At 48.7% G+C, this 18,961-nt stretch overlaps 7 protein-coding genes across 7 annotated transcripts; 3 read left to right on the top strand and 4 right to left on the bottom strand.

Annotated features, from left to right (window-relative positions):
• Positions 1-219: 219 nt before the first annotated feature.
• EI90DRAFT_3132656 (Pentulose kinase) lies at positions 220-2,777 on the bottom strand (the record flags this gene model as incomplete). The annotated part of the gene is made up of 12 exons (XM_039064491.1): positions 220-369; positions 430-653; positions 717-795; positions 852-958; positions 1,019-1,241; positions 1,309-1,365; positions 1,429-1,473; positions 1,528-1,669; positions 1,734-2,022; positions 2,077-2,170; positions 2,238-2,637; positions 2,710-2,777. 12 exons carry the CDS (start codon positions 2,775-2,777, stop codon positions 220-222), a joined length of 1,878 nt encoding a protein of 625 aa, XP_038910001.1.
• A 642-nt stretch (positions 2,778-3,419) lies between these two features.
• On the bottom strand, positions 3,420-4,338 carry EI90DRAFT_2682182 (uncharacterized protein). Its single transcript, XM_039053457.1, has one exon. The coding sequence runs from the start codon at positions 3,975-3,977 to the stop codon at positions 3,486-3,488; it is 492 nt and encodes a 163-aa protein (XP_038910000.1). The 5' UTR covers positions 3,978-4,338; the 3' UTR covers positions 3,420-3,485.
• Positions 4,339-4,425: 87 nt separating this feature from the next.
• EI90DRAFT_3158359 (uncharacterized protein) lies at positions 4,426-13,659 on the bottom strand. Its single transcript, XM_039066171.1, has 17 exons — positions 13,519-13,659; positions 13,380-13,460; positions 13,110-13,324; positions 12,630-13,023; positions 12,221-12,578; positions 11,979-12,154; positions 11,835-11,923; positions 11,598-11,781; positions 11,207-11,526; positions 10,837-11,147; positions 10,454-10,776; positions 8,468-10,397; positions 5,312-8,409; positions 5,104-5,254; positions 4,914-5,038; positions 4,799-4,851; positions 4,426-4,748 (listed from the first exon to the last, which is right to left on the bottom strand). The coding sequence occupies exons 1-17, from the start codon at positions 13,588-13,590 to the stop codon at positions 4,700-4,702; spliced, it is 7,929 nt and encodes a 2,642-aa protein (XP_038909999.1). The 5' UTR covers positions 13,591-13,659; the 3' UTR covers positions 4,426-4,699.
• Positions 13,660-13,848: 189 nt separating this feature from the next.
• On the top strand, positions 13,849-14,922 carry EI90DRAFT_2940862 (uncharacterized protein; the record flags this gene model as incomplete). The annotated part of the gene is made up of 3 exons (XM_039055260.1): positions 13,849-13,941; positions 14,005-14,109; positions 14,164-14,922. Coding segments are annotated over 3 exons (957 nt in total), but the record flags the coding sequence as incomplete, so codon positions are not given.
• EI90DRAFT_3082297 (uncharacterized protein) lies at positions 14,904-16,683 on the bottom strand. The gene is made up of 6 exons (XM_039061997.1): positions 16,499-16,683; positions 16,290-16,407; positions 16,197-16,232; positions 16,040-16,135; positions 15,766-15,907; positions 14,904-15,706 (listed from the first exon to the last, which is right to left on the bottom strand). The coding sequence occupies exons 1-6, from the start codon at positions 16,607-16,609 to the stop codon at positions 15,163-15,165; spliced, it is 1,047 nt and encodes a 348-aa protein (XP_038909997.1). The 5' UTR covers positions 16,610-16,683; the 3' UTR covers positions 14,904-15,162.
• Positions 16,684-17,152: 469 nt separating this feature from the next.
• EI90DRAFT_2940803 (uncharacterized protein) lies at positions 17,153-18,250 on the top strand (the record flags this gene model as incomplete). The annotated part of the gene is made up of 4 exons (XM_039055257.1): positions 17,153-17,452; positions 17,611-17,701; positions 17,803-17,875; positions 18,130-18,250. 4 exons carry the CDS (start codon positions 17,153-17,155, stop codon positions 18,248-18,250), a joined length of 585 nt encoding a protein of 194 aa, XP_038909996.1.
• Positions 18,251-18,401: 151 nt separating this feature from the next.
• Positions 18,402-18,907, top strand: EI90DRAFT_3082293 (uncharacterized protein). The gene has a single exon (XM_039061996.1). The coding sequence runs from the start codon at positions 18,470-18,472 to the stop codon at positions 18,710-18,712; it is 243 nt and encodes an 80-aa protein (XP_038909995.1). The 5' UTR covers positions 18,402-18,469; the 3' UTR covers positions 18,713-18,907.
• The last annotated feature ends 54 nt before the right edge of the window (positions 18,908-18,961 follow it).

The following is an 18,961-nucleotide window of genomic DNA, read 5'->3' as shown; positions in this document are numbered from 1 at the left end:
TAGGTGGCTTACGATGCCCAGTGGCTGTGCATGACCGAGGTTGAGCTTGTCGACTTCAAGGTTTGCAAATCCACCAATCAGAAAATACAGTCATCTTTGAAAAATTGTGGCTATTGGTTCGATGCTGTCTATATGCTATCTAACAGACCCACCTATTGCAGAGGCCAGAGTCCATGTTTTTGACTATGAAACCCGGCTGTCGGAGCAGTCATCCCTCCCTTAGTCACTAGATGCCTCAGCCATCTCCATTCGCCACCTCCTCTGAATCACTATGGCTTCCCGAAAGATCTTGTATTTTGCTTCCAGCAACCTCTTCTCCCGGTCAGTACCCCCAGGGACGATCTGAATTCCAGGTTGAGTCATCTCAACCTGCGACAGTCCCCAAGATTTAATTTAATTTTTTTTTACTCATCGAAAGTCCGCACTCACCATGATATCCCAAAGTCGTTCCTTGTTCTCTTCGCTTACTCTCTCGATTTCCTCCTGGATGAAAAAGACCTTCCCTCCTATCTGCTCGTGGACTTCGGCAGCATAACGCCCCAGCATTGCGGAGCCAATTACAACAGCTGCGCTGTAGGAGTGAGGTAGAATAACGGGGATCTTACAGACATTCGCAAATAGATTCATGAGAGCGAGATTTGCTGCTTGTCCACCTGAAATCGTTGATGATGAGAAAAGGGGTGGAACCCCCGAAGCATAACTTCCACTTTACTTACCGCTCATAAATATACCCTTAATGTCGTAACCCCTTGCATTCATCTCGTCGACGATGTGACGCGTCTGCAAGGCAATCGCCTGGGTGAATCATGTTTTCAGCTCAAAATACCCTTCGGACTGTGAACTACTCCTACCTCGAGTGCGACGTTGAACTTCAACGCGAGGTCATTTAGCGAATTGTCAAGGGTCAAGCCAACGATGGATCCTCGCATCTCGGGGTCAGCCAGTGGAGAACGGTTTCCTATTCCGGATAATCTATCAGCAAGGAGTGATCCGTACACAATCTGACTGACCCCCTAACCGTGCAAATCCGGGTAGAAGTGTAGGTCTTTCGTTAGTTCCGTCAACCCGAAATCGATCTCTTCCACTTTTTTCCCAAGTCTGGCGGCCTTCTTCTCGGCAGCTTCCCTTTGCAGTTCCACGAGCTTTTCTTCCAGTATGACATGAATATTTTTCCCGGTTTTCCTTGAGATTTCAACGAGTTCGGGGTAAGCTGGATGATTCGTGATCACGAAATCGATAAGCTGAAACAACAAGTATTATCTTCAATAGGAACCATTGCATATATCCCCAGTTGAATTTTTTTTTTACTTGACCGGTTGAACTCTGTCCACCCTCATTCATCCACCAGCCAGGAAAGACGGCGTTCTGTCCGCGCAATATTCTAGTATCCCAAGATGACCAAAAAAAATCGGGATTGATCCTGCGAACCTTGTACGGGCCCCACACTCCAGGAACGAAGATTCCATCCGGGTTCTGACAAAATTTGCTTTGGTATCATCCATGCAAGGACGTGTAATGTCGGCTCACATGAATAACATGGCATGTACTTGTTCCCGCCACTGCAGCCAATCGATGACGAGAATCTGACAGCGAAACCGGTGCACTGAGTTCCTTCGCGTCTTTACGAGTTGTGTACCGCGCCGCAACTGTACCGATCCACCCTGCGTACCTAGGGTGTATTCCAGGTGCTTCAGGGTCCCACTGACTGGACGAAGATATGAAGATGCACTCACGCGTCAATGACAGCACTCCCGACAGGGGTACCCTCAAGTAGTCCGAGTTCATCAGCAGCTTTTTTGGTCAAACCTTTCGCAACAGGGAGGCCAGCAGTCATAATTGCACTTCCGTCCTTCCCAGGAAAGCCTCCCAGTCTCAAGAATCCCTCATCAACAAGTTCCTTGAGGCCAATTTTAGTGAGGAATTCGTCATCCCAGCCTTTCCCTGCTGGCGGTGGGACGTAGGAGCATTTGCAGACCAAGGAGCAGGATGACCTGCTGTGGTTAGATGTGGCCTTGTATGTTACTGGGTGCATGACTTAATTCATTGAGCTCGTGAATCAACAGGAAGGGCACGTACGAAAATCGGGAAGATCAAAAAATTGACATTGGGAGAACCGTTCGGGTGGCATGTTATTTTTTAACCAAAGCGTCTTTGGGATCTCCATTTCGAGCTTAAAAAAAAATAAAAGTCAGGTCAGGCTTGGAATCATGAGATGGACGTCAATCAATGAGTCTTACGCTCATGGTGCCGCCCACATACTTGAGTACGTCCGATCCTGAGGAGTTGATGAGCTGAGCTTCTGCATGAGCACGATGATCGGCCCATAGGATCACATTCCTGTCACCGGGTTTCCCGAGCTCGTTTCCGACAGTGACAGTGATGGGCTCCCCCTGCAGGTCTGAAACAGCCAATGAACAAGTAGCGTCAAATCCTAATCCCTTGACCTGGTTTGGTTTGATGCCCGATTGCTTTAGAACGTCTTGTGTGCAGATAGAGATCGCCCGCCAAATGTCGGGAGTCGATTGCTCAAAGATATTAGAGTCGGTTGCGGAGCGGAACGTTTTCGTTGGTTCTGATCTAGTGGCGACGATTTTTCCAGTGTGGTTCACGAGGGCAGCCCTGGCAGAGCCAGTGCCCCTGATCGAAAGGAACAAACAGTGTCGGTTGATCTACCGGTGTTGCGCCTTCGAGGAAAGTGAGATAGCTTACACATCGATGCCTATGTAGTATTTCTCATGAAGATGGCTGTCCGGGCTCTCGTTGGACACACTCTGCATAATGTGGAACTCTAATGAATGAACTCGTTGTATATCCAACGCGGCGGAAGGATTCAGTGGCGCACACGGACATCTCCGAACCCAAAGTACGACCCGACTTGGGTATAAGGTGCCAGGTGCATCCGCACACATGTAGTGAATTCGAAACAATCGCCCCCGAACGATTAACGTTTCGAACCCACATAGGAAGGTTTGGTTTATTACGGTTGATATGCTGAAAGGACAAGTCGTAGACTCGTACTAACAAAATAACGAAGGCCTATAATGATCGTGATGAGAGGCCTGGTCGTTGTCACGGTGAAACAAATCAGCTGCCGTCTTTTCCAAGTGCCCAAAGGTAGGAACATAAAAGGTGGGTCAATCGATCAACGATTGATTCCACCCCAATCCAACGCACTATCACAAAAAACGTCGGTCTGCAGTTATCACCGCACCACACATGTACATTTATCCGATCGAGCTTCCTCCCCAGCACAGCCAGATTCTGTCATACCACTCAAAGTTCCGAACAAGCACGACGACTTGATCAGTTATTGCACATGGCGACAACCCCGCGGAATAGGTCGTCGTCGATAGTTTCGCTTTTGCTCCTCCTATTTCCTACCAGTCTCGGTCTGTTCGGGCTGTACGTTTACTGATGACTAGACATAAGCGGTGCATGGACTATCATACATGCAAACATGTATACCGCATCCTGCACCGATGTTCTTATGGGTTCCTGACTACCCAATACTTTTTCGAATACCCTACTCCACAGTGCTCGGCCTCTCTGCGAACGTGTACCCAGCATGCACGCATCGATATACTTACAAATTTACAATACGGCTCGATGGTTTGGAATACAATCCTAACTGATGCTACGCACCGGATGCTCCGTGAAGTCCCTTCCATTGGAACCAGGCGCATTTCCCCAAGGTTACTCGTCCGTGCAAAGGTCTTGAGATGATTCTTTTCGTTTGGCTCGTTTCCATCTCGAGGAGCAATTTGCCTCTGTTTACTTAATCTCGCAGCGAGCCGTCCTTCCTCGCGGACAATAACCGGCCAAAGTCTTACCTGTTCGATCCTTGTTTGTTCACCAACTATCATAACCTCTGCCTTAAAGCTAGAGATGCCAGTCCTCGTCACGAGTCGGTCATAGCTCAGCGGGGATGCTATGTAATTGTAACGACAACTGTTATAAAAGTCACAGATGTTAGACATTAGGAGAAATGTCGGACAAGTGATAGATACTAAATAAAGAAAACTAGCCAACGATGAGTGGTTGTGGAGCGGCGGGGTATCATAAATACTTGGGCGACCTTACAACAATATGTAAGCGGCGCGCCCGATTGAATGACGGGCCGCATAGTCCAATGATCATCCACTAACTAGTCAACCTCATCCAAATCGCTGTAATTACAGCCGATGAATGGCTCGGAACCTTGTGATGATTCAAATTCAGGTCAATTTCAAACTGGTGGACGCCGCCTGACGCGATAACCAACTCAATTGCTGTGCGCCACTTGCTTGCTAATCCGCCTCACTAAGTTGGAACTACGTAGCATGTCTTCAAAGTTGTCGACACAAACACTGCCCTCCGACTCGCGACGGGCCCTCCATCGAGAGGCATTCAGTTCATGCCCAAAGGATTTCAATATTCGATTACAGTCGCCCTTTACGACATTTGGGACATAGGGAAGAGGTTAATTTGGACAACCCAGCTGCGAAGACGTAACTTCATCCATGGGAAAACTAAACGCGGAATGGGATCCTTAATGCTTAATTGTACGTCCCCAAGGGTGGATAACAAGAATAACACACTTCCAAGGTGTTGAAGAACGGATGGTTTGATGTGATAGTCGATGTAATTAAAACAAAAAGATATAGTATATCTAGTAGTATGTGAGGAATGCTATTTGATTGATATGGAGCGCAGCAATTCCTCAACCGAATCGGGCTCTTTTCGACGGGTGACGCGTTATCTTTGTGTAACTGAACAACAATCAGCAAGTACTACAAATAGAACAAAAATCTCAGCTTACGTTTCACTATCACGTTTTCTCTTCAAAAACTTCTTTTTGGGAACGACCAATTTCTGTATCAAGGGGTGAGAATTGGTGCAACCTCAACTTATATAGGTGTGGGAATGACACAAACCACTGTCGCCTTCCGTCCTGCACCAAACTTGGGGAGTCCTTGACGGACGCTGTTGCGGATTCTGGTAAACTTGGTTGTCCCAACTTTTGCTTGAAGCATATCCTGCAGCTCTTCACTGAGCTCGACTGTTTGGAACAAAGAATGAGAATCGCATCCTTTCTCGGACCAATAACGAACGACGACAACTCACCCATCCTCTCGTTCCGTGCTCCAGTCCTCATCACGAGGTAGAGCGGACTCAGGATATCGTTGAGATATTTCTCGACATCATCCGGGGACATAAAGTCTACCATGGCCGCGAACCACTTGAGGATAGAGGACATATGATGCTCCGATGGGTCCTGTTGACATTTTAGCAAAGATTGCACTGGTACGTCATATAGGAATAGACAACTGACCTTCCCACTCCGTTTCCGGTCCAACGCTCTACGAGCCTGGAACGACAGCTTAGAGAAAAGCCACGGCAACGGATACACCACGCGTTTCGAATCATCCTCCTTTGTCAATTCCCCGGGTACTTGCGAGTCTTGGGTATCCGTGGCAGAGTCCTGACGCTGTTCTTGTGGCCAATGTGTAAAGCAACGCCCCAAGTAGAATAGATTCTTAACAATCTGAAGACCAAGCTTGTCATCAAGGTGATGGCTTCTCAGTTGAAGGCATAATTTCTTTGCGATATCGACTGATCCTTCACGGGACAATGGGTGAGAAGACGGAAGAGAGGGATCTGGAAAGCCAATAGGCGACACGCTGAAGAGCGACCCAAGAAGCCGTGCGGAAGCCAGGCGTACCCAGGCATGAGGGAAAAGAAGATGGTCTGTAACCTTATTCCAACGAATATCGTCGATGTGCGGAGGAACACTCTGGGGCTCGTTGGGAGTTCGCTTAGGCTGAACAAGATTGTTGAGCGACGTCAAGGCTTGGTATGGCACTTGCCACTCTAAGCCTGATACGTCCATCTCAGAAACGTCGAGCCTCTCAGCCCATCTAGACTCGAAGGTACCTAAGGTTGATGCACTTGCCACTAGCAATCCGTTCAGGTCGTCAACGATGAAATCAGCGCCACCGATCGTTCTGATAACTCGAGGAGCACCAGCAATGATACCGTAGATCTGCGCGGCCGTTCGTACGAGAGAAGGTTGTGCGGTCTTCTGGACCCACTTCTGGAGATGAACCGCCACGGACTTCAGAATCGTCTCGTCCAACCGCTGGAGGAGGACCTTCATCACCATGGCACCCTTTTCCCGACATTTCGAGGAGTCATCGTTGGCGAGCAGCATAACGAGGGCGAGGAAGAAAAGTTCCGCATATTCACATAGCAAAGATAGTTGAATCACGGAGAATAGGGAGAGGAGGAGCTCCAATGTAGAAATCCGGCCACTCTCGAACGTGTAAGACAAATTCTTGGCTAGCGACGTCATGGTATTCTTGAGTCTGTTTGTACCATGGGGATAATCGAGCACGAACTGCAAGGTCAATTTTCGGCAAATGCTCCTGGAATGCTGGGACTGGCTGGTGACCATGCGCTCAGCAATTTTGTCCATGATGTCATAAATCTCGTGCGCCACGAATTTACGTGACACAATAGCTCGCAAGATGGTAAAGATAGCGTCTTCCCTATCAAGCTCCTCAAGATCGGGGGCGATAAGTTCCAGTATGAAGGAAATATCCGCTTCTTCGAATACGGACTCGGGGCAGTCCCGCATCACGGAAGCGATCGTTCGCAGAGCCATCTGGACAACTTCGGACTCCGTCGAACCGTCTTTTCTGCAAATAAGGAGAATTTGTTGTACGTAGGCCTGCAGGTGGTCGGAGACACTTGGAAGAGGGAAGCGTAAGATGGTGGCTGATGCCCGCAAAGAAGGAAGTAAGACGACATTGTGAGGCGAATGAAGCGTTGGGCTGATCGCTACTACCAGGGGATCTAAACGAGAACAGATGTCTAGATCCTTGATATCAAATCTATTGGTAGCCGCATTGAACAGATTCAAGCCGAGGGCGACAAACTTGTGCGAGTTGATCGAGTAGAGATCTTTGACTACTGCAACGTGTCGTGTGAGTTGAACATCGACATCGCTCTTCTTTTTTTCGCTTGGAGGATTTACCACGTTCCCTCGCAGGAACTGAGCGTTCTGGGTAAGTAGGGTATGACACAAAGACAAAATGTCGGTGGGAGTGAGGTATTTATTTGCATTTAGCCCGCTTGCAATGCGTCCTAAAATTTCGTCAATTTTCTGGAGTATTTTCCCGGATTCCGTTTCATGAAGTAAGGCTCGAATAGGCTCCAGAAGGGGGCGGATCTTTGATGATGATATTTGCTGGGCCATGATACCAAACAACTGCACGCCCATGGGCACAGCACCGAGAACTTCTCGATAGGCTGCCCTGAGGCCTTCGGACTCCGACCTTTCGGCGGACTGGCCAAAAACTACCTCAAAAGCGATGTGGGCAACTGCCTCCGTGGCGGCATCTAGACTCCCAAATGACTGTGCATGTTCTCGGGACGTAACGTGGAAAAGAAGCGTATGGGTGACATGCGCAAGGACATGAAGATGGGAGCCCCGCACTAGAGCATGTCGCAGTTCGCGGAAAAGGACGGGCAGCATACTGTTTCCCAGCATTGTGGAAATGCGGCAGAGAGTCGCCCTGACGAACACCCTTATCGGCTCAATTTTGGTCCTCAGGGCTTGGCTCAAGATCGTGATGAGCCGTGCAGCATGTGTTTGCCGCGTGGTCTCTGGAAGCTTATTGCACATGCGCACAATGCTCGTGGCAACGAAGAACGGTGTCTTGTCCTTCGGATCCCGTTTGTCCATAAAACGAAAAAGAGCGGGCAGCAAACGTCCCGTAATCGCATCCGCAATTCGAAGGTCAGGCTGGGACTTTCGAGTATGGTCCTCGTCTTTCTCTGCATCCCCCTCTTCCGCATTTCCCTCCCCGTCTGCATCCTCATCTTCCCCTTCGTCCGTCACCCCGTCCAAGGTAAACGGGAAATTGTCTATTACGGCATTTACAGTGCGCAAATGAATTTTCGCTGCGCCACGTTTTCTAGCGTTACACAGCCTCGCATCCTTCAAGCGAGTCTCAATCAGCCCAAGGTACGGATCCCAGGCTAAATTGCGAGATAGGCTACCGAAAGCGACAACTGACATGTCTTGAACATCGCGATCCGCGTTCACATCGAGGAAGTGTGATAATAATGGTAAGAGGAGAGCGGAGATAGTGGTAGCACGGATGTTACCACTTTGAGTGATTAATTTCCGAATCGCACGGATCCTTGGTTGCTTTTGGGAATGATACAGATTGTGAAAGAAGCTGTCTCTACCGGTGTCACCAATGAGTGGTTGAAGTTCTTTAAGGAACGGGATCCCTGACAGTTTTTCAACTGCATGCCCAATGACTTTCAGGGCTTCCATCCTGGCATTCTCAGTCTTGCAGCGGATAGTTCGACACAAAGAGGGATAGATGATGGATCTAAACGTGGGGGTGAATGGATTATCTATTTTATAAGGGTCAGAAGAGATGATCGAGGGGCAGGGCCAGGTGCAGAATCTTACCGCGATGCTGGTCACTTTCAGCTGAGGTCCGATCGATAAAGCGGCGTAGTGTAAGACCGGCATTGATACGAATAGAAAATTCGTGTCTATCCTCGACGAAGAAGAGCATGTTGTACAAAATTGGAAGCCACGCTGTATGCGATAAAGAACGATATGCATCCTCATTTATGGTAGAAAATGCATTGAGTCTTCGTTCGAAGTCCGGGATATCCTTTGTGTTCAGGTATGAATTGAGTGCATCGACCAGTTTTGCAGTAGTCTCTAATGACGAATCCCCGCCACATAATTGTCGAAACACTGCCACCAATGCGTCTCGTGTGGTACGCTCGCACGAAGATTGAAACAACCTCGATATGCATTGAAATGCATCATTCCCAAGCCGACTACTCATATTTTGACAATCTGGAACAAACTGTACCAGTGTTTCCATAATCTGAATTAGGCTGAGCTGGCGTGTTTCTGGAAGCGATTTCCAGAGCATTGAAAGAATAAGACGAAAGAGACGTTCCGCCTGACTTGGGTCCTGGATGAACGGGGACAACGACGATAAGATACCAAACTGACGCTCCACAATAGAAGAACTGCTTGAGCGGCGCGCGGCCAAGTGCGTAAGCCGTTCCATTAGGTAGGTCACATTTGGAAGCAAAGCATCTTCAGCAAAACGAGGATTGCTGACCGCGTGTTCAACCACGGCTTGGGCGAGATCAAGTACTTTCATGATCTCCATGGGTTTCGTGTCGGGGCGATCCAAAGATTGAAAAACTGTAGGGAGAAGGTCTGCATCGTAATCAACTAAGAAGCGTGAAGTAAGGGGAGATTTTGAGAACGTCAAGAGCACATCTATCAACAGGATAGGTACCCGAGAGTTCTCGCCAATCGCGCGAATGCGAGGAATGATAAAGGACTGGAATGCTGAACCCATATATGGTAGGAAATCAAATTGGCCGTTGGTCAATACGAAAAAGCTGTTGAAACACCTCAATCCTTTCTGGCGTACGGACCGCAGAAGTCCGCTGGATCCTTGGGCTGGCAAGTCTTGTATGGATAGACCACCTTGAGTTTCCGTCTCGATGAGTTGGTCATCATCGAGGGCGGCCTCCGGCTCTTCTTCCTCTTCCTCCTCCGCAACATCAGCTGCAGATGTCCCCACTGACAAAAGGCGCTCAGCGTTGTTTATTATTTCCAGGGTCGTTCCAAGCAAGACCGGCCAGTGATCGGTCATATGAGCACCCAAATACTTGTGTACATCGCTGAGGAGATCAAGAAATGCCGATTGTTTGTGAAGATTGGCATCTCCCAGACCCTGAAATTCAAATGCGTCAATGAAGGATGAGTCCATCCTCATGGGAAAAGGTCGCAGCATAAGGTTGACTAGTGTACGAAGTTCAGCACTGGTGCAGGTATTCAGCATCCCATATGCAGCGACAGGCCTCTTCCCCTTCGAGTGCCGAGCTCTTTTCTCCACCAACCGACGGTAAAGGAGGCAAATAAGCAGGTGCACAAACTCAGCACGATGTTCAGGCTCAATATGCCTGTCAAGTTTGAAAGACAATAGCTCATCCCGCCACTTGGTTTCGTCGATGACATTGCGCAATCGTTCTCCATACGGCGAGATAGCTGGCGGCCGATGGGCCAGAATGCAATCCAGTGCAACACTCTGTAGGTAATGATTCGGAGCTGCGACGGTAGAGAAATAGAAGGAGTACAGCTCGGATGAGGAGTGGAGAGTCCTTGGATTAGGTAGCTTGGCTATCATTGAGAGGTATGCCTTCAACCTCCGGTGTGAAGTCGTTCCCGACCGCATTACTGAAAGAGAATACGGAGAGAGTTCGTAGCTATACTTTTTGGCGATAGTGGAGGCTTGTGCGAAAATGGCAAGAATCTGAGTTTCGAAATTTTCCAGGTCGAGACGGTCGTATTCCCCATAACCCTTACTCACCGAGGTTAGCGACATACGGCTAGGCAAACGACCCTAGCAATACTCACGAGTGGTAGTTTCATCGTCACTACTTGGGATAGTTGTTGACGCCATCGACGTCCAACACCAACCAAGCGGTGCGCACTTGAATCCGTCCATGTATTTTGATCATCACGGAAAATTGACTCTCGGATGATACCCTGGTCCTTAAAGTATTCGGACCACACTGGAACTGGATCCAGGGAAGGATCCTGCCCCTCCACCGATTCTCCGACAAGTTTCAACACGCTGAAACTGAGTTGCCATAGAGTCTCTGGAAACCTTTCCATCAGAGACGCAAAACTCTCCACCGTCGGCTTCCATAGCGGCTGCAGGTTAACCTTCAGCTGAGCTGCGGCGAGGGGCATCTTGATTAAACGTAAGATCTAAGTAGTCGAGATTACGGACTCACCAAGAAGCCACATGCCAGCGAGCTGTACGTCCGAAACCTCAGCGTCATCACGAATTGTGGCGCCGACATTCGTTGTTCGAAAGATCCTTTCTCGAACCGCCGACACCTCCAGAACGGAATCATCGGCGGCAATCATCGATTGGAGTAAAAGGGAGCTTGGCGAGACAGAATTTGACGTGGAATCATTTTTCAAGTTAGCGTTGTAGAAGAGAAGGTGCAGGGCTCTAATTCTTCGGAAAGCATGATGTGACATGATGCAGGGGCGAAGTCGAGAAAATAAGACGTCTTGCTGGATGGTTGATTTATGATTACTAAAATGCAGAATTAGCATAAAGTAAAGGTATAGCAAGGAATTTTGGGCGAGACATACACATCCTTGCAAAGGATATGGATAGAGTTCAGCACATCCGGACTCCATGTCCATGAAGACGTGATGATCTCTAACCAACGATCCAACTTTGGGAGGATCGATGATCGCACTGCATCGCTATCCATGCCAGCTAAAGTAGCAAAAGATACTGAGACCACAAGGGCCTCATTGAACGGAGATTCCAAGAACCTCGCATGGTAATCGACTTCTGACAGCGAAAGAATGGAATCGATGATATCGACGAACAGCGTTGCCACAGCATCACGATCGGATGCCGGGAGTGCCTTCACACAAATGGCTATTGCAATGAGTCGTGTCGTCTGCAATTATCATCATGAGTCAACACCAAGTCAGAGAAGAGACATCGCTACGCCCAGCCAAGCGAACTCACATTCTCTACATTGTGGGTCCAACTCTTTAATCTTTCTTTGAAATAATCCGTTATGCTTCCCCACCATTGAGAGCCATTGGGAAGGCAATTAGTGTCGAGACGGTTGTTCTCAACAAGATATATGAGCGTTCTTAATGCGACATCCGAAGATATTCCACCCGAAGAGAGTGCTACCGGTAGGTGCCTACAGTGATGGGGGTAAGTACCATCAGCATATCGCTTCAAGAAGCGGCATACTTGGCTAGTTCTGGCAGTACAATGGCTTTCCAGCCATCCCATCCCGCTTCGGCTAGAGCCCCAGAAAATTGGAGACCAGAAACAGGATCCTGTGTATGAAATTAAGCACAAATTCTGGTCTGCCAAACACAACAAAAGGCGCACTTCCCAAACTTTCTCCATTGCGCGCTTCCCCAGATTCTTTGGCAGCCATACCGCCACCTCGCTAGAGGAAGACGACAAGACTGCAATTATGAGGTTCCCATAATCCTCCTTGTGGGCAGAAACAACTTGTTGCGGAACTTGACAAAGTGCTTCCAAAATTTTTCGTAATTGGGATGCTAGAGGAAAGTAAGAGGCCCGGGGTCATTTATTCCGCTCTGCTATAAACGTCACACGATACACACCTTGCATCCTGGCTCCCTGCAATACCATAACCGGGATGGTTGTTATTCGCAACATCGCAACGAGTCGTGAGGCATCAGCATCCGACTCTGTAGCACCTTCCACCTCCTTAACGAATGCGTCAAGGACAGAAACAGATGCCGACTCGTAGGCAGCAGCGTCCTTGACATGGTGGGCAAGCGACGAAAGGAGGCGGCGAAGGAGTGTGCCAGTTGCATTCTCGGTTGTGAATGGGGAGTATCCCTCCTCAGCGGTGTCACCCAAGATAGACGTCTGCGATGACAATGACAATGATAAATGAACGTCGAGTAAATCCGAGACGATTTGGCTCGAGGATGTGTGCAGTGAATGTTGCGGACCCTGCTGTCTGAGTTACACATGTCTCAATAATCTCGTAAAAATTCAACTTACCTGGCACGCATAGATAAATGGCCAAGCAAGAGCGTCCCGCAATCGAGGTGTGTCATCCTTTTGCAAAGAGTTAAACATTAACGTGTTGAGTTTCTTCCTATCGATGCTCTTCATTCTCCTTAAGATAGCACCCAATACTTCCCCGAGCATCCTAGAATGATCGACTCTTATCCTCTGAAAAGCCCCAACGAACTCCCCCCAAGTTTCATCCAGCAATTCAGGTGTAAGGTTAGGGACGAGAACGAATTTGAGAAGAGAAAGCAATGAAGCCATCAGCTCAGCCAGAACTTTAATATCTAGCCTCAGCGAAATCAGTGATAGAAGTGTCTTGAGAAAAGGATTGTAAAGAGGCTGAATGATCGAACGGAGGTCGTAAATATAAGCCTGAAGCAGCCTAAAGGCACAGGTGGAGGAAACATTACGATGTCGAGCCATATAGATCAACGCTCATACGCCACACATAAGATGTCACCAACATACCGGAATAACGGCTTGTAACTTTCGCCTTGCTCCTTTGACTCTTCTGTACCCTTAATTGCTTCAATCCAAGCTTCGCCTACAGCCTTCCAATTCAACACAAGTAAAGGCATAGACCTGGAGAGAGGATAAACAATCCTCGAATATTCTGTGAACATGGACCCCAAGCTGAGTTGTCGAAGATGTGCAAGGTGGTATTGGAAATGGGAGGACCCTTCCTGCATACGAGGAAAGTATTCAGATTCGATCGGCAAGTGGCCATAAAAAACTCACTGGTAGGTCCTCATCTAGCAGGGTATCAAGCATCGTAGACGGAAGGTGAACATCTTGCAAACGTTTCTCATAGGATTTGCCCTGATGATTAGACTCATCTCAATGGCCTACCCCAGATTTGTCCAGAAAACCTACTTACTCGAATCCTCGGCTTCCTGGGCTGCATCACTGGCTCCATAGAGTCCAAATCCATGGAGTCGTTGTCCGACATGGTGGGCAACAAAGTTAGCGTTGAAGAACGCTCGAAAAAATCGGGTTTCTCAATTCAATTGAAAAAGAGCCTGGGCACTGCCACTCACCAAACTCGATCATCTGACCTTTCATCCCTCCTGTCTTCGCGTTCTAGTTCGGTTCATCCAAAAACCATCAATGTCTGGTACGAGATTCGCGCGTTATATGCATATTATGACCCCCTCCGTCCCCCAAAAAATTTTAACTTTCTTGTTGGCGCGTGCTTTCACTAGATTTCGGCAACACCGGACCTTATTACAATGGTGGAGGCAGTGGAGGCGGAGGCGGATATTTACCCAGCGGGAGTCAAGACAGTGGAGGGGAGGGTAAGGTTGGTTTGTTTCAAAGGACACATGCCCAATTTCTCTTAATTCAAGAGATTCAAATGATGCAGAAACACGGCTATTCGTTGCGACCTGTAACGATCATGCAAATCCATGATGCTGTCCAATCCCACGCGGACGCTGAGTTTTCTTTCGAAGGAGTTGAACCAACACAAGTTTCGTACACTTAGTTCTATACCCTTCATTGCGTATTCATATTTTCATCTCAGATCGTCATTGTGGCAATGGTCCTCTCCTCGATCATCCAAACCACCCACCATGTCTACACAGTCTACGACGGTACAGGCCGCATCGAAGCCCGCAGATGGATCGAGTCAAACGAGGACCGAGACCCGCTCAATCCAAGCATCGAGGACAACTCCTGGGTCCGTATCATCGGACACGTAAAATCTTTCAACAACAAAAGAACCATAAACGCGCTCGTCGTTATTCCCATAGCGAAAGACATCCATGATCCAAGTAAAGACATGAATGAAGTTTATTATCACCACATCGATGCGCTTTACACTCACTTGTACTCGAAATATGGACCTTCCCCTTCAATGTTAGGTCCCGGGGCGTCAGCAGCAGCAGGCGATAAAACCAGCACAGCTAGGGGCGTTCCATCTCAATATTCAGCCGCAGCGAACCCCTCGTCCTCGCTGAGCGGAGACTTCTATAAAGACTTCAGCGATGCCGGTAGACTCGTTCACTTATGGATGAAAGCCAATGCCGCGAATGCCTCCGAGGATGGGATTAGCTTCCTGGATATCGCCAAGGGTATCAGGGGTCAACTGCCAACACAAGGTAGTACTGATGTGGCACAACAAATTAGCGAGGCGATCGATTGGTTGACGGAGAATGGTCACATCTATGCAACCACAGACGAGGTCTGCTATATTTCCCAAGACTTGGGGTCGGTTGGACTAACAACTTCCACTACAGAACCATTATGCGCTTGCTTGAAACTTTTGCATCGTTTTCCCTAGTTCCCATACGTGTTCCTTCGGCTCAATTATCCTTGTCCTCAATGCGCACTGTATCATAATGCGATACACAGATCTCGCCACGATAGTAAAATCCAAAGAATTCCAGAAGGACAAAGCCAGCAGTATGCGGAAAGAGAATATCCCATGCTACGCCATGCCACAAGAAATGTCATGAAGAAACTCGACGCAAAATGCTAAAAGGGGAGCAATATGCACGAACCAGGCATCAACTACGTCACTTCAACTCCCTTCCCCACCCGACTTCTCCTTCTCTACCAACCCCCTCCTATCCCACCACTCTTGCTCCTTCTTCAATCCCCACCTCACAATCCCCCAACACCCTAATCCAACCGCCCCTACCCACAAAAACACCTGCCCGAGCACCCACCCGAACCTAAAATTCAAATCCTCCTCCTGAGATCCACTTCCTCCGAACCTTGGTTTATCGTCTCCGCCCTTGGCGCCCCATACGACAGCAGCTGTTATTCCCATGAACAGTAGACATGCTATACCGAAGTACCATGTAAGGATGTACATTAATCGACGGAAAGGTGGACTTGAGGCATAGCGAGCGTGAATTTGGGTACGGTAAGTTCTACCCAGGGTGAAGTCTACTGCCCCTATGTCTTCTGTGACGTAAAGGATTCCTGGTTTAATGGGCGTCGTGTAGGGTGGGTCAGAGGATAGCCAGAAGGGGACACCAGAACGGAATGGGATGAGGGTGGCGAGGAGGAGCACACCGAAAGGAGTTATGAGGAGTGTTGTGGACATGAGGAAGAAATCTCTATGAATTAAGATCAGGCTATTTGTCAGGGTGCTCCACGAACGAGAAAGGGGACGCACAGAGCGATTGGATTGAGGGCCGGGGCGATAGCCAGCGGGAAAGCAAAAGTGAACAGGCAGATTGTGTATGCCCACATGAAAAAATCTGCGTGCCAAAACACATCGTCGTTTAACGGTCCATAGCGCTGTCTAAACCGGACGACTGTCATGGACAACGAGAACAGCCACCGCCCGAATTAAGACCCGGAAACGCCGAGGGGAACCCACGCCACCAACACGTGAAAGTGCCGAGACTAAGTGTTCCGGAAATACATTTCGTATGGGGGACACTCACGTTTGTACAGACGGAAAGGAGCATCAAAGCATGAGGAGAGGCCCAACGAGGCTGAAGAGATGCCAATGTTTGTCCGCAAGGTAATCTTCTTTCCATCTAGAAAATTTGACGGTGGTCAGGAGGCGCGAGCTGATAAATGGAACAAAGGACTGCGCACATATTCGAATGAGATAGAAAACCAGGCAAGGGAACACTTCAGGAAGGGACATCAATAGGTCGTCCTAGACACAAATGGATAGGTCGCCCTTACATAGATTACAAAACATGAGGAAGATGATGTAGAGCGCTACCGCCCACCATCTGTATTCGAATTGTAGCCGAGGCAGGTCTTCAGAAGGTGTTGGCCGGGAGCCAGTAGGCTCCGCCTGCTGGTAAACGTGCAGTTAGGGGGGGAAACGGGTGCTCAGCTTGAGGTTTCGGGTGCCAGTGGGCTGCACGCAAGGAAATAAGAAGTCTCACATGTGAAGTGCTGACAGCCGAAACAGTGGATCGTGTCTCTAAAACCGTGGTTGAGGGCATCTGGTCGATGGTAGACCGATTCGATGCGTTGTTAGGCACCCCTTTGCCCATGTCACTGCCGCGGGAGAGTTATCTAACCTAGAAAAAAGCATGATCACCGCAACGGAATTGGGCCTGAAGCAATCACATGATCGTGGGTGAGCGGTGTTCCACCGTGTATTTAAGCATGTCCACGCTTCATTGGGTAATTTGCATTTGATAATTCGCCGGCCTTGGCTCGTCTTCCCACCGCACACCAGCGGGATTCGCTTCCCCTTCAAACCTTCCCTAACTACTGCTCAACTTCTGTTCTAAGACTCTCCCCAACAGCAGACAGGACTCGCTCGGCACACATTACTTCAATATGGCACCTGTCATCTGGGGTTTCGATCTAGGCGAGATGTCTTGGGGCGCGTTCAGCACGCGAAGCATGATGAGTGGCAGGTGGCATCTCCGAAGGGAGCGATTTAGTGCGTGGATACTTTCTCCTTTCTTATCGACCGTCAGCCCGCGAGTTGTTCTAACCATTTCTGCTCATTGGGCACATGTTCAAATGGCGCACGTCCATCGTTGCACGACATCACTCGAACACGATCAGTCATCTACCAACTTGCTATGCTTACCTGTCTCGCAGCTGAATGCACAGCTACCTATTCCCTCGCCAAATATACTGCTCTCCAAGAGCACATTGAAAAGTACACCCACGGTCGCTCAAGCCTCCACCAGCATGACATATTAGTTGCCGAAGCTATGACCATCTGTTTTTGCGTCTTCGTCGCAACACTGTTCGGAGCGGACTTCTTCTTCCTACTCTTTTGGCCACGGAGGTTGTATCCAATGTGGTACAACTTTACGAAGAAGGCATTGGCGGTGGCAATCACAGCGGGTGTCTTTGCGTCCGCAGTGCTTTCCAACGTACGTTACAGCGTCATTCACGAAGCGAGCTGCGTGACCGAGCATCGGAAGACAATGGGACTCCGATGTGACGGATTCGCATGTGCTTCGGTTGCGCTCTTTGTTCCCGAATCATGTGCAATTGAACAAAACCCACTGAGTTGGATTTCATTTCCTAGGTCGTAGTTGCAAGGCATACAGCCTTCGTCGTGCGCGCCACTCCCGAAGAGGCCAAGGCACTCACCGATATTTTTTTCAGGCCTCCACTCAGTTGAGTGTCCGGATGTCACATATCACTGCTACCATAAAAATATAGACTAACCATTTCCTTTTTAACTTTTCATCCCACCCGCATCACCTTTGTTTCGTAGAATACTACAAGTGGCCGACGAATATCGCGTATGTTGTACAGCTTTGGGTCGGTTTCATCTTCACGGCAGCAAGGTCAGTCCGTTCATTCACAACTCCGAACTTCATTCTTACCGTGTGAAACGTTCGTTTCATCTCTAAATTCATATCGCATCTTGGTCTGGTCGTACCACTCCCACAAACTAAATATCGACTCACACGTTGGATTGACACTTGGTTCAAACGACAACGCCTTTGAACCACGTTGCACATGGTCACCTTACGGCGCTCTCACGCTAAAATTGGATTTGCGTTTGTTCCCAACGTGGGACTGGTTTGACATGTTGCAGCACCGTCCTGCTTTTTGTGGCCGCCGACCACGATGAGACGTATGGTATTGAGCCCAAGCCTGCGACGATGATAGCGGTCGAGAATCCAAGTCCGGAGTCAAGATCACGGTTGAGGGCTTGATTTGATCGGGCGAAGTCGTATGTTGGGCAGCGGTAGATGGGGAGACACACTAAGTGTGGCATGGAGTGTGGCGTCGTTTCTTTTTGGGTCAATGCCTCTAGGTTGTTCCGGCTGATTGAACCCACCTGCGATGCCTGCCACCAGCCTCAAATCCACCATCATGCCTCATCCTCTCATCTTCCCCCACTGTCACATCTCACTTCAGAAGACAGCACGATAATGAACGAACTTACATGCGCAACCACAAACTTGATTCCCTTCATCTCTCCATTGTCAATTGTCATGATTTGTACCACCTTTAAGCTGAAGAGTCATCATCTCTCACCCAATCAACGAATGTCGATACGCCTTTTACCCTCCACCTCGTCCTTCCACTTCTTGTTGACCCTTTTCCTTGCACCCACCATCCATATCCCCACCTTTTTTTCATGTTTTGTGGCCAATGTCTCTTCTGGTTTATAGTAGTAATGTTGTGAACTGACTGTGGATTTGTTTACGCAAACGCATCATTTTCCCCGATACGTGCATCGATAAGCACGTATAGGCTCTGGTATCGTGGGATTTGTAGCGCAAAATAGACAGGGAACGCCAAGAGATAGAAGTTTGGGGTAGCAAAGTGGGGCAATTGCAATGATACTAGAGTATTTTAAGCAAGTAGAAAGCGAAGGCGTATGATTAAGGTTTGAACGTCGTAGAACGATGGTGCAAATA

Source organism: Cantharellus anzutake (genome assembly GCF_015039405.1).
Source record: "Cantharellus anzutake strain C23 chromosome Unknown EI90scaffold_91, whole genome shotgun sequence".
Classification (NCBI taxonomy): domain Eukaryota; kingdom Fungi; phylum Basidiomycota; class Agaricomycetes; order Cantharellales; family Hydnaceae; genus Cantharellus; species Cantharellus anzutake.
This window is presented reverse-complemented; position numbering and strand designations above follow the sequence as displayed.

What these genes read in the sequence shown, in the direction of transcription:
- EI90DRAFT_3082297 (XM_039061997.1), bottom strand. Translation starts at nt 16,609, where the DNA reads ATGGGCAAAGGGGTGCCTAACAACGCATCGAATCGGTCTACCATCGAC. An exon ending in CGGCTGTCAGCACTTCACAT is followed by an intron (nt 16,408 to 16,498) that starts GTGAGACTTCTT and finishes CACGTTTACCAG; the next exon opens with CAGGCGGAGCCTACTGGCTC. An exon ending in CCTCATGTTTTGTAATCTAT is followed by an intron (nt 16,233 to 16,289) that starts GTAAGGGCGACC and finishes CCCTTCCTGAAG; the next exon opens with TGTTCCCTTGCCTGGTTTTC.
- EI90DRAFT_3082293 (XM_039061996.1), top strand. Translation starts at nt 18,470, where the DNA reads ATGAACGAACTTACATGCGCAACCACAAACTTGATTCCCTTCATCTCT.
- EI90DRAFT_2682182 (XM_039053457.1), bottom strand. Translation starts at nt 3,977, where the DNA reads ATGTCTAACATCTGTGACTTTTATAACAGTTGTCGTTACAATTACATA.
- EI90DRAFT_3158359 (XM_039066171.1), bottom strand. Translation starts at nt 13,590, where the DNA reads ATGTCGGACAACGACTCCATGGATTTGGACTCTATGGAGCCAGTGATG. An exon ending in TGCTAGATGAGGACCTACCA is followed by an intron (nt 13,325 to 13,379) that starts GTGAGTTTTTTA and finishes CCTCGTATGCAG; the next exon opens with GAAGGGTCCTCCCATTTCCA. An exon ending in ACCGGAAACGGAGTGGGAAG is followed by an intron (nt 5,255 to 5,311) that starts GTCAGTTGTCTA and finishes AAATGTCAACAG; the next exon opens with GACCCATCGGAGCATCATAT.